Source organism: Tarenaya hassleriana, unplaced genomic scaffold (genome assembly GCF_000463585.1).
Source record: "Tarenaya hassleriana unplaced genomic scaffold, ASM46358v1 Cleome10, whole genome shotgun sequence".
NCBI classification, from domain to species: Eukaryota; Viridiplantae; Streptophyta; class Magnoliopsida; order Brassicales; family Cleomaceae; genus Tarenaya; species Tarenaya hassleriana.
Window position 1 is genome coordinate 3618016 of NW_010960188.1, and position 12957 is coordinate 3630972.

The 12957-nt window shown below is 37.2% G+C and overlaps 2 protein-coding genes across 2 annotated transcripts in view; one reads left to right on the forward strand and one right to left on the reverse strand.

The window, feature by feature from the left end:
• Positions 1-9630: 9630 nt before the first annotated feature.
• On the reverse strand, positions 9631-11402 carry LOC104803948 (peptidyl-prolyl cis-trans isomerase FKBP16-3, chloroplastic). Its single transcript, XM_010528060.1, has 7 exons — positions 11235-11402; positions 10628-10884; positions 10440-10523; positions 10236-10285; positions 10093-10141; positions 9928-10002; positions 9631-9822 (listed from the first exon to the last, which is right to left on the reverse strand). Exons 1-7 carry the CDS (start codon positions 11269-11271, stop codon positions 9703-9705), a joined length of 672 nt encoding a protein of 223 aa, XP_010526362.1. The 5' UTR covers positions 11272-11402; the 3' UTR covers positions 9631-9702.
• Positions 11403-11540: 138 nt separating this feature from the next.
• LOC104803962 (DNA-directed RNA polymerases II, IV and V subunit 8B) overlaps positions 11541-12957 on the forward strand; it is a 2097-nt gene continuing 680 nt past the window's right edge. The window contains exons 1-3 of the mRNA XM_010528081.1: positions 11541-11605; positions 11842-11920; positions 12446-12603. Of these exons, the coding sequence (XP_010526383.1) occupies positions 11842-11920; positions 12446-12603 (237 nt within the window). The 5' untranslated portion in view covers positions 11541-11605. The remainder of the gene's footprint in view (positions 11606-11841; positions 11921-12445; positions 12604-12957) is intronic.

Below are 12957 nucleotides of genomic sequence, written 5' to 3' on the forward strand. Positions count from 1 at the left end.
ATTTGAATCTGGTATAATAACATGTTTACCACTGCCACTAGGGTTAAAGAATGCATTTTTTCGGTGTGGAAATAGAGTGAGTGATGACAAGCACGAAATGGGCAAGAATTAGTGAATACGCACACACACGTGTATATGATATGATTTGCATTAACCGTACGGACAAAGAAGCTCGATTTTTTAAGACAAGACAGGGACATAATTGAAAGCTCCGTTGAAAACCACGTGATCTTGTTCGGACGTGTCTCATTTCGTAGATACATGTACGAGTCCTATAAATTTTGACCGTTTCATTTTGTTTTTAGGTTTCGGACTCTATGTATAAAATAATATAAATCATCGATTAAGCTTTTACCATTTAATGTAAATCATCGGACTCTACGAGTTTAACTACGATTTATACCAAATTATTTAGTTTTGAATTTTATAACCAATTATCAATTTTTGACAAAAAATATATTTTTTTATGTAAAATTTTTATATTTTCTAATCGTCCAAAAATTCAGACAAAATGTTAACGACCAACTTTGGCATGACTTCGTTGAACTTGTCACGTAAACATATAAATCATTTTGTCACGTAAACATATAAAGCATCGATTCCTCTCTACCGATGACATGACGAGTTCAACGAAACCAATGGTGGCCCCGACATTTATTTTGATTGGATTCACGGACGATTGAAAAAAAAGTTCAACAATATTTTTTTGTCAAAAATTAATAATTTTTTGTGAAAATAAAAAAAAAACGAAAAACGAAAGTGACAGTTGTTAGAATTATTTCTAGTAATTCGGTGGATCAACATATAATCAAATCAAGACATATATTATGTACTATTTTAATAAGGTCATTTGTGATCTAATTAAGAATTTAGAGACCTAAATAGCATTTCAGAAAAATATAGGATTTATGTGCAAATACCAATTATGTAATTATCATTTCTTTTATGGGTGGAAATGAAATTACAGAAAGTTTATTTTATATAAATAGGGTTGTGGTCCTTGGATTACAAAGCGTTGTGTTTTACAGAAATTCTATAGTGCCCCATATTCTATAGAGTTATTGTTCTGTCACTTTGTTAATCCAGAAGACTCGTTCCCGAAAATTTTTTAGACACTACGGTATCCATCACAAAGATGGAGTCAGGTATGTCTTCGATCATATCTATAGATATATATATATATATATATATATGTTATTATCGTTTCAACATTTTATGATCCATATTTTAATTCCGTATGAGACATGAATTTTATATGAAACCATTTAAAATTCATCATTTGGTATCAGAGCCATAAAATGTATGATCGTTAATGTAGAAGCCAGGTCTTCGTCAAAACCCGCTGGGAGAATCGGAGGCTTTCGAAGCCTCGGACCGAAGCAGAAGGTTTGAGGGGTATTTTGGAAAATTTGTAAAGGGCAGAATAAGCCCTAGGGTTTGCGTCTTTTCCCCACAGACTTTGCATTTTTGGTTTTGGTTTTGGTTTCTCTCTCTTGCGGTGGCGATCTTTCGTCTCCGTGTGTCGGTGCCGAGGTAGATCGGTTCTCCGGCGGTTGTACCTAACAAATAGCGGTTCCCTCTTCCCGAGACGTAGGCACCGAGCGTTAGAGCTCGGTACCGAACTCGTAACTCCGGTGTCTCCTTTTCTTTTCTGTTCTTGAGCACACACGAGCGAATCGGAGACGAATCGGTGAGGTTACGAGAGGACAATCCTCTACAGTTAAGAATTTATGATCTGTTATAAGTGTTTATGGAACTCTGCAATTTTTTTTTTTTTGTGTGTTCTTTAAACAAGGAAACAAGTTTAGAACTGAATAAATAAGGATCCGTAAATGGTTGAATAAATAAACAATCGGTGAATGTAATCAAAGAAGCGATTGTGTTCATGTTCACCGGAAAAAAAAAAAAAAACTGTTTGTTCAGTGACGATGGTTCGTTTTCAAGTAAAAGTGAACCAATTTTTTTGTTTGTATTTTCGAAAGGTCACGATGGTTCCTTCTTAAACCGTTTTTTTAATCTGAGTTCCTTCTAATTCGTTTAATAAAAAAAAAAGGAGGATAAAGCAAACCTCAAAATCCCAATGTCTTGTCGGATTCAGTCGAGTTTTGGCATGACCGGAGATCGCCGGAAAATAAAACTCGAACTAAGGCGACGGTTCGAAAATGGGACCGAAGGTAGCCAATAGCCACAGCAGAGGTCGACGGTTGGATTTTGAAAACAAAATCAAACAGATCAGAAAAAAAAAAGGAAACTGATAAAAACCTCTGTTTAAAAAAAAAAGGGGCTTGCGGCAAAGGCATGTTCGAAAGGGAATAAAGAAACTTGGTTAAAATGTGATGGAAAGTCCATCACGTGCATCCTTATATTTTTATTATTGTTTTTTTATAAATTTATTTTTTTGGGCCAAAGTCTTAATAATTGAAAGCCCAAACCTATTTTAGTCCATCAAATTTTCTTGTTTTATAAGAAAATGTTCTGGGACTGGAGTTTCATACAGTCGGTGTATTCATCGATTTGTTTATTTGGTAAATTTATTTGATAAGTCTAAAAATAATGAATAATGGTTATTTAGTCTAATTTTCTTTGTAGGATTAATCTTACGCATTGATAGTCCCACCAAAGTGAGATATTTTTTTGTGAAAAGATTATATCTGGTATTTGAAGAATTTTAAGACAATAATATGTATTCAATTCATGCGAATTATTATCAATCCAAAGATGGATAATTATTTGGCAGAATTAATATGCAGTGATAAATGTGACAAATACGAAGGATATTTAGAGATTATTAGTCAACCCAAAGGAGGACTAATTTTCTTGTATGAATGATAGTCATATTTATTTAAGAATGGTGAGATATTACTAACAAGTTGATAACTTCTATCCAAAGATAGATTATCAATGTTGTGATAAATATCTCAATTTTTTTAGGGCTTTCATTATTTTATAGTGTTCGATGGCTTATTAAATAATTCATATGTGAGCTAATCTTTTATTTTTTTATGGACTCAGCTGATCAATTAGCTACTTCGATCAATGCTACAGTCAACTCGATCCCTGACGGGAACAAATTTCAAAGTTTGGAAAGAGAACGTTCAGATTGTTCTCGGTTGTATGGATCTTGACTTGGCACTTCGGTCGGATGCATCCGCTCCTCTTTCGGATGAGAGTTCCAAAGAGGAGAAGCATAAATTTGAGAAGTGGGATCGATCCAACAGGATGTGTCTCATGATCATGAAAAGAGCTATTCCAGAAATTTTCAGGGGCTCTATTACTGAGGGGACAAATGCCAAGGCATTTCTGGATGCCATTGAGGAACGTTTTGCCAAGAATGAAAAATCAGAGACAAGTACTATGTTGGCAAAGTTGATTTCTATGAGGTACAAAGGTAAAGGAAATGTGCGTGAGTACATTATGGAAATGTCTGACATTGCTTCCAAACTAAAGGCATATAAGCTAGAGTTGTCGGATGACTTACTCGTGCATTTAGTTTTGATATCTCTTCCTACACAATACAGTCAATTTCGGGTCAATTATAACTGCCAAAAGGAGAAATGGTCTCTGAATGAGCTCATTTCACATTGTGTACAAGAAGAAGAAAGAATGAAGCATGAGAAGACAGAAAGCGCTTATTTTGCCTCATCTTCTAAGGATAAGGGCAAGAAAAGACCAAGAGGAAAAGAAGCTGCAGAAACTCGGCAAAAACGACCGCATAATAAACAGGTGAAAGCTTCTTCATGTTTCTTCTGTAAGAAGATTGGTCATATGAAGAAGAATTGTACTGAGTATCATGCTTTGCGTGCAAAGAAAGGTACGCTTCTCAGTTTGGTTTGTTCAGAAGTTAATTTAACTTCGGTACCTAAACATACTTGGTGGATAGATTCAGGAGCGACCACTCATATAAGTATGTCTATGCAGGGATGTCTCCGTTGCCGGAAGCCAAATGAAGATGAAAAGTTTATCTATGTTGGCAATGGCAAATCAGTTCCAGTAGAGGCTATCTGCACATTTAGATTATCTTTGAGTTCTGGTTTATGTTTGGACCTGGTTGACACATTTGTTGTACCGTCTTTTCGACGTAATTTAGTTTCTATTTCTGCTTTGGACAAATTTGGCTACTCTTGTTCATTTGGATGTAGAATATTTCGTCTTTTTCAAGGTTCAAATTTAATTGGTACTGGTTCTCTTTCGGTTTTAGATAATCTTTATATGCTTGATACAATAACCCTACCAAATGAAACCTTGCAAATAGAATCCAGAGGTACAAAACGTAAATTAACTAATATGAATTCCGCGCATCTATGGCATAAACGTTTAGGACACATATCTAAACAACGGATAGAACGTTTAGTTTCCGATGGAATTCTAGACATTCCACAATTATCTCATTTTGAAGTTTGTGTTGAGTGTATTAAAGGAAAACAAACCAATTTCAAAAGGTTAGAAGCATATCGGGCATCAGATGTATTAGAGTTAATACATACAGATATTTGTGGGCCTTTCCCTACAACATCCTGGAACGGTCAACAATATTTTATATCGTTTATCGATGACTATTCCCGTATGAATATCTATACCTATTACATGAGAAGTCTCAATCTCTGGAGGTTTTCCAAGCCTATAAAGCCCAAGTTGAGAATCAACTAGGAAAAAGAATTAAGGCTGTAAGATCCGATCGTGGTGGTGAATACTATGATCGTTATGATGGATCAGGAGAACAACGTCCAGGAGCTTTTGCTAAGTTTCTAGAGGAATGCGGTATCGTCCCACAATACACCATGCCTGGATGTCCTAACATGAATGGTGTATTTGAAAGACGAAATAGGACTCTTAAAGATATGGTAAGAAGTATGATTAGTCATTCAACCTTACCAGAATCTCTCTGGGGAGAAGCATTAAAAACTGCAGCATATATACTCAACAGAGTACCGACAAAAGCAACATCAAAAACTCCTTATGAGCTTTGGACAGGTAAGAAACCTGTCTTAAAGCATTTCCACATTTGGGGTTATCCAGCAGAAGCTAGAGCATACAGACCACATGAAAAGAAATTGGACTCTAGGACAATCAGTTGTTATTTTGTCGGTTATGCTGAAAGGTCAAGGGGTTATAAGTTTTATGATCCCACAACAAAATCAATTTTTGAGACGGGAAATGCTAAGTTCTTTGAGGATGTTGAATTTGCAAGGGGCGATAAAGTTAACAAAGTTGTCTTTGAAGAGGAATATGTTACAATTCCTATGGTTAATACCGAAATAGAAAATAAGGAACAACTTGACAACTTTGAACTTCCCATTATGCAGCAAATTTAAGAGGTTATTCAAGAAGAACAACCTCAACAACCTCAAATAAAAATTCCATTAAGAAGGTCCACAAGAGAAAAGAGATGTGCAATTTCAGATGATTATATGGTATTTCTCCAAGAGCATGAAGTAAGTATTGAAATTTTGGAAGATGATCCAATCAACTTCCATCAGGTAATACGAAGCTCTAACTCTGATAAGTGGATAGATGCAATGAAAGACGAATATAAATCTATGCTAGATAATAACGTTTGGGAACTTGTTACATTACCTGAAGGAGTGAGACCCATTGGTTGTAAATGGATTTTTAAGACTAAAAGGGATTCAAAGGGTAATGTGGATAAGTATAAAGCGCGTCTTGTCGCAAAAGGCTATACTAAAAAAGAAGACATCGATTATAAAGAGACTTTCTCTCCAGTATTATCGAAAGACTCTTTTAGAATCATCATGGCATTAGTGGCTCATTGTGATCTTGAGTTACATCAAATGGATGTTAAAACAGCATTTCTTAATACTGACATTGATGAAACTATTTGTATGATGCAACCAGAAAATTTTGTGGTCGGTGACCCGAAAAAAATGGTATGCAAATTAAAGAAATCCATTTATGGACCCAAACAATCATCTCGTCAATGGTACCATAAATTTCACACAATAATTTGCTCATTCGGTTTTGAGACAAATGTTGTTGATGAATGTGTGTACCATAAATTTAGTGGGAGTAAATATATTTTTCTGGTATTGTATGTCGATGACATATTACTTGCTACAAACGATATAGGTTTATTGCGTGCTACTAAGACTTTCCTTTCAGAGAAATTTGAAATGAAAGATCTTGGAGTTGCATCTTTTGTATTGGGAATCCAAATACATAGAGATCGTTCTCGAGATGTTCTTGGATTATCACAGAAGAACTATATCGAAAGAGTTCTTTCAAGGTTTGGAATGAAAGACTGTAAAGGAGGAAATACCCCTGTTGCCAAAGAAGATAAGTTTAGTCTCGCTCAGTGTCCAAAGAATGAGTTTGAAAAGGAACAAATGAAAGAGATTCCATATGCTTCTGTATTTGGAAGTCTCATGTATGCTCAAGTGTGTACGCGACCGGATATAGCATATTCAGTTGGGATGTTGGGTAGGTACTTAAGTAACCCTGGTATTGATCATTGGAAAGCAGCAAAAAGGGTTTTAAGATATCTACAAAGAACCAAACATCATATGCTCACATATAGAAAATCAGATCAGTTGGAGATCGTAGGATATTCTGACTCTGATTTTGCGGGATGTCAAGATAGTCGTAGATCCACGACTGGATATGTGTTTCTGTTAGCTGGGGGAGCTGTTTCTTGGAAAAGTGTCAAACAAACCCACAGCAGCTTCAACAATGGAAGCAGAATTCATATCATGCTACGAGGCATCAAACCATGGAGTATGGCTGCGAAACTTTATCACATGGCTGCATATTATAAATAGAGTGGAAATTCAGATATTCTGTGATAATAAGTCAGCAGTTATGTACTCCAACAACAACAGGAGCTCGTCCAAGTCTAAACACATCGATATCAAGTTCCTAGTTGTTAAAAAAAGAATTCAGAGTAACCAATTAAGTTTGGAACACATTGGAACAACTTCCATGATTGCGGATCCATTTACTAAAGCATTACCACCTAGGGTCTTTCATGAGCATGTTGCTCGTATGGGTGTTACATCATTTGATGATATATAGTTGTAGTGGGAGTTTATGTTCTGTATTTGAAAATAAGAAAATTCTGCAGAATAAAATACAGTTTTTTGTTACAGTTTTACTCTGAATGATGAAGTTATACATTCGATCTCCATGAGGATTAGGAGGACCAATTGAAAATAGGCATGTTCAGGTCACATAACATGTAATTTTCATGTTGCAACTTGCAACCTATATTTTAATCTATGTTATTGAATTTGTTGATATATGTGATCATAGAAGGTTCAACCACGAAAAAATGTGATGAAAGCCACTATGGTTCTATATTGACTTGTTTATGAACGAGATTGTTGGAATGTTCAAGAAATAGTAATTTTTTGAGCTCAATAAAGGTAATATGTGTCATACGGGAATTTAAATGTTGCTCCAAGTGGGAGATTGTTAGAATTATTTCTAGTAATTCGGTGGATCAACATATAATCAAATCAAGACATATATTATGTACTATTTTAATAAGGTCATTTGTGATCTAATTAAGAATTTAGAGACCTAAATAGCATTTCAGAAAAATATAGGATTTATGTGCAGATACCAATTATGTAATTATCATTTCTTTTATGGGTGGAAATGAAATTACAGAAAGTTTATTTTATATAAATAGGGTTGTGGTCCCTGGATTACAGAGCGTTGTGTTTTACAGAAATTCTATAGTGCCTCATATTCTGTAGAGTTATTGTTCTGTCACTTTGTGAAACCAGAAGACTCGTTCCCGAAAATTTTTTAGACACTACGGTATGTCTTCCTCGTGTTCTTTCTTCTGGTCCTCACGGTCATCGGTAAGTACGTAAAAATAAAATAAAAAACTAGTTTGCATGCATGCATGGAACCATGCAAGATCTTGGTAAAGTTTCAATGCTAAATGTGTGAAAAACAATGCATGCAGAAGTGCCGAAGATGGAAGCTCGTCAGCTGGACGAGGAATGCTCCGCTTGAAAGTGTATGAAGATGCGCCGATTACGTTTTGCATTGTTCTGGTTTTCCCGAGCTTTTGTTACCTCAACTGCCGTCAAGACAAGGAAGCTTTGGGCGGGCAATGCAAGCTGGGGAAATTCTTTAGACCTACTTGCTACTGTGATTATTGCAGCGACAAACCAGGGGCTTCCATTCAAATGAAATCCAGCGACGCTTAATCTACTTATATATATAAGCATGGTTGATGAAGCAGATGCCCATGTCACGTATGTGTCTCGTGTAGTCCTCGTCTAATGTAATAATAATTAACGACCAAAGGGGCATGTCTCCTCTTGGTTTCCACCTTCCTGTAACGTTTCCCTGTAATAAATAATGGCATCTCTAAGTGATCCAACCTAGGTTCAAATCCCATTGGAGGCAAATCTTATATAAAAAATAATAATAATAATGGCATCTCTCTTGTGTTTTTTCGTGTTCCGCTCTAAAAATTCACCAATGACCATAAAACCGTATGTGATCTCGTTCGGACGTTTCACAGCGAATAGAGGACGCGCGAGGGAATCGTTTGACTTTATCCATACGTTGATAAAATAATAATATTACATTCAATCCATTTCATTTTAGGTTTGCCATTTTACGCTGGATATATGTTTAATGATGTACAGCATTAGAGTATATTATAAGAATTAAGTGTGATTAGAGAGTAAAGTATGTGTATATAAATATAATTTCATGTTTTTTGAATTTGAGAGAGAGTAAAATATAGAGAAAATCAATCCGATATTTCTCTATCTTTTTCTTTTAATATTTGCGAAATACAGTATCGACTACTAAGCCCATGTTCACCCACCAAACCTATTATGCATTCAATGGTGGGTCTTGGGTAATTTTGTAACAAAAATATAATCTTGAATTCGGGTTAATGCTCGGAATAATACGGTCCACAAAAACAAAATCACGGATGATCGAAAATTGGAAAAAAAAAAAATAAGTTAAATAATTTTTGTTTGTAAAAAATAATCAAGCATGTTTTTTTCCTTCTCTTCCATGTTCTGGTGTCCTGTTGTTGAGTTGCAAATCTTTTGGAGAAAGGATGAGGAGACTATACATATCACTATTTGTAGTGATTAATGACACAACTATTCAAGGAGATAATAATGACCAATAGGGTGGCAGAATGGACAAAGTTCTCACCGGAGTTCGGAGTTCGAACCTACCTGAGCAAAACTTTACCCAACAAAAAAAGACCAAAATGCCAATGATCAATATAACCTAACCCCATAACATTGTCTTAAAATGATCAATAACCCCAAATATTGAGAAACCAAAGCTTGTTTCTCGAGAGAATCGACGACCTTGGAGCGGTTTAACCAAGATTCTACGTGTCGCTTTTTAATGCCATAGTAAATTGATGTGGAACCTGCCTGAACTGCTGACTCAGAGAGAAGGTTCGGAGAACTTGACTTTCGGATCCAACGCAATCAGAAGGTTTCGAAAGACGGTTATCACGTTATGCTTTTTGCCTGGGAGTCTGTAACCAGAACTAAGCAATTATTGGTTTCTCGTCGCCATTAGAGATCTCTCGCGAAGCTTGAGCTCAGCTCATATACGCGCTCAAGGGGCTTTTCAGTATCAAAATCAATAATTCTGCCATCACAAACAAAGGGGAAGCCCTCATACCAACAAATGCAAAACATAAGATATGGTTGAAGATCATTACAGAACAGAGATTCCGGCTCAGAGTTTTTACTCCTCATCAGCCTCGAGGCCAGGAATGTACTCTAAGCTAACGTCGAATACCACGGGACTGCTCGGGGGAACCCTCGGCCTCCCTGGAGCCGAGGTCAGACCTTTCGGGAACGCCAACTGACAAGAACAAGCTTCTCTCTTCTGTTAGTTTTCTTGTCCAGACAATAACGAAAAACATGATTTCGGGGCTATGGATCTTTGTGGATCGACGAGAGGACTTACAGGGCCAGGGATGTAGAGTCTGCGTTTGCCGCCGATTTTCATGCTCAGGATCCCCTCGTCAAGCCCTTTAATCACCTGTTCTTTTCAGACATTATTCATGAAGTATCTGTCTATGTTTCTTACTCTTGTCTACGTAACTCCAAGTGTGGAATATATGGAAATCACCTGGCCAGACCCAACACGAAATAGATACGGTCGCCCTTTCTCTAGTGAACTGCAGAGAGAAAATCACGATTTGCCCTCAGTACGTTCCGCTTCTGATTCTTGGATATATCATCGATGAAGAAGGGATGGATCGGGAATCTCACCTGTCGAAAATCTGCCCTGATGGAACCATAGCCACATAATTTGCGGCTACCTGCCATGTTTTTTTGAGTATGCAAGATCAACGTCGGAGGCAAGGAAGTGGATTTTGTGCAAGAATCCACAACATATCCGAACAAGAATCAAACTTGAACGAAAACTAAAACCGGGATGATACTTCTTGATAGATGATACATTTCCTTCCTTACCTGAAAACCAACCGGAGGACTAGGACCTGCACCGACTTTGATATCCTTATACTGAAGCCCCGATTCTGTAGTTACCATCGGAACCTTGAATCAAAGAGCAGAAATCCAGTGGTTGGGAATGTCATATAATCCATGAGTTAGAATGATCCAATCCAAAAGAAAAAAGGTGTTATGTGATCTCACCATACATTTTCAAGCTCTTTCTCGCACGTATCGTCGCAAAGTCTCGGCTTTTCTTCTGGAGGCAATCCCGCCGCATTGGCTACGAGAGAGCTGATAGACAATGCAGAAGCACCGATGACCAATTGGATTACTTCCCTACGGCTGGGGAGATTCGTTTCGCGAATTTTCTCTCTTGTTCCTGAAGCTCTGATTCTAAGCCTCGTGGCTGTGCCTCTTGCTTCACTCTGATGCTTTACTTTGAATCCCTTTCCAGTTACGGAACCTAAATGCATCGCGACAACGAGATTAACCCAGCTGATTCCTATTAATCCAAGAACAAGACAAAGATTCTAAATGCAACCAAGGATGGGATTGTTCCTTCACTCATTCAGAACCCCAAAATTTGATTATTTAAGCCGACAAAATTGTGGGTTTCGCCAAATCCATGTCGATTTCGGGTAATCAAAACCCAGTAACTCATCAATTGAAGTGAACAGATAAAAACCCAGAATTCATTTGCTCAGACGAAAAAGACTTTTTTTTTTTTGGTAAAGGCAGACGAAAAAGACTTCATTCCAGAAGAAGAACAAAACCCAGAAAAATCAAAGTTAAAGCAGGAGTTGAAGGTGTTACCTGATGGTAGAAGAAGGGACGTAGAGCAAGCAGCCATTTTTCTGTTTGTTTCCCGAGAAAATTTACGATCTTGCTGCTGCGATGGATGATGAGTTCAGTGGATAACGAAATCTCTTGTTTGTACGTTCTCGCTCATTTGGTTGCTAATTTCCCCCCTCTCTCGCTTTCCTTCCCTCACATATTCGTTACGGATAAATCCGTCCACAGAAATAGACAAACGTCACGGAGTTCACAAGGGAAACTACGAAACGGCATGATGTTCCGATTCACCCAAAACCCTCTAACATTATTATTATATTTAGACTGAAAAAGAAAAGGTTAGCTCTCTCGCCCCTCTCTCTCTCTCTCTCCGCCGTGCGCCATCAGAGCAGGTGAGCTTCTCCTTCTCCTTCTCCTTCTTCTTCTTCTTCTTCTTCGAACTCTTTCGGGGGCTTTTTCTTTTGGGTATTGCCAGATTTTCCTAAATTTTTGTTGGGTCTATTTTGGTATTCGTTCTTTTCTACAAAGTCAAAGAAAAGGATTCAGATTTCAATCCAGTCTACGCCTCAATTTCATGATACGGACTTCTTCAGTTTTCATACTTTGATTTCTCGGGCATACACTGCAGATGGCGAATAATATTATTCTGTTCGAGGACATTTTCGTGGTGGATAAGCTGGACCCTGATGGCAAAAAGTTTGATAAAGGTATACCCTTTAAGCTTTTAATTGCTTGTTACTTCTAATTAGATGTTATTCATGGTTAATTTGTACATTGTTCCTCGTGAATCTTCGGTGTGGCTTTGGTTTCAATGGTAAAAGATGTCCCTTTTCATTCTGATTCAGAGTACACTGTGAAAAACTTGAATCATCATCTTATCTGAAGCAGGTCTTCATAGAATTATTTATACAAAATCATGAATAGCGGTATGATCTGAGCAAGCAAAGTGTATACTTTGTAAAAATGATGTAGATAATTATTGTATATTAGGTTTTGTTCGTCTTCGGCTTCAGGGTGTATTTGCTATGGTCGCTACTCGCTAGTGCTTGATTGCTTAGAACGATAGAATTTTGGCTTCACTGGTTTAGGAATATGGGAATTACGATTCTTACTTGTTTCATAGTTGGGAAAGTCTCTTCCTTTAGGCTCGACCCCATCTCTAGTCTTAAAATGCTCTTCTGTTATTGACTACATTCTTGCATCTATGGCGTGTTTTTTGTGTTGTGTAACAGTTACACGCATTGAAGCAAGGAGTCACAACTTGGAAATGTTCATGCACTTAGATATCAACACAGAGATATATCCGATGGCCGTTGGTGAGAAATTCACAATGGCATTGGCTCACACATTGAATCTTGATGGAACCCCTGACACCGGATATTATGCCCCGGTAAGGGTATAATATTGTCATCTGCTTTCTGCGCTCTGTTAAAGCTATTGAATGTCCTTAGATTTCTATTTTCGCCGCACCTTCTCGTTAGTATTTGAGTCATGGCATCTCCTTTTGACGCTTTAAAAAGGCGAATTTTGAGAATATGGTATGACCGACATGGGGAGTTAGAAGAACCTGTAAAAGATGCCCGGTTTAGCTAAGGTACATGGATTTGACCCGGGCACAGTTGAAAAATGGAAGAGATACATTGACTAAGATGTAAGAACCAGGTGGATTTGATATCATTCTTGCTAGTTCTCCATACATGACTTCTGGGAAAGAGTAAAGACTCGAGCAAGATGTGTCTGAGCT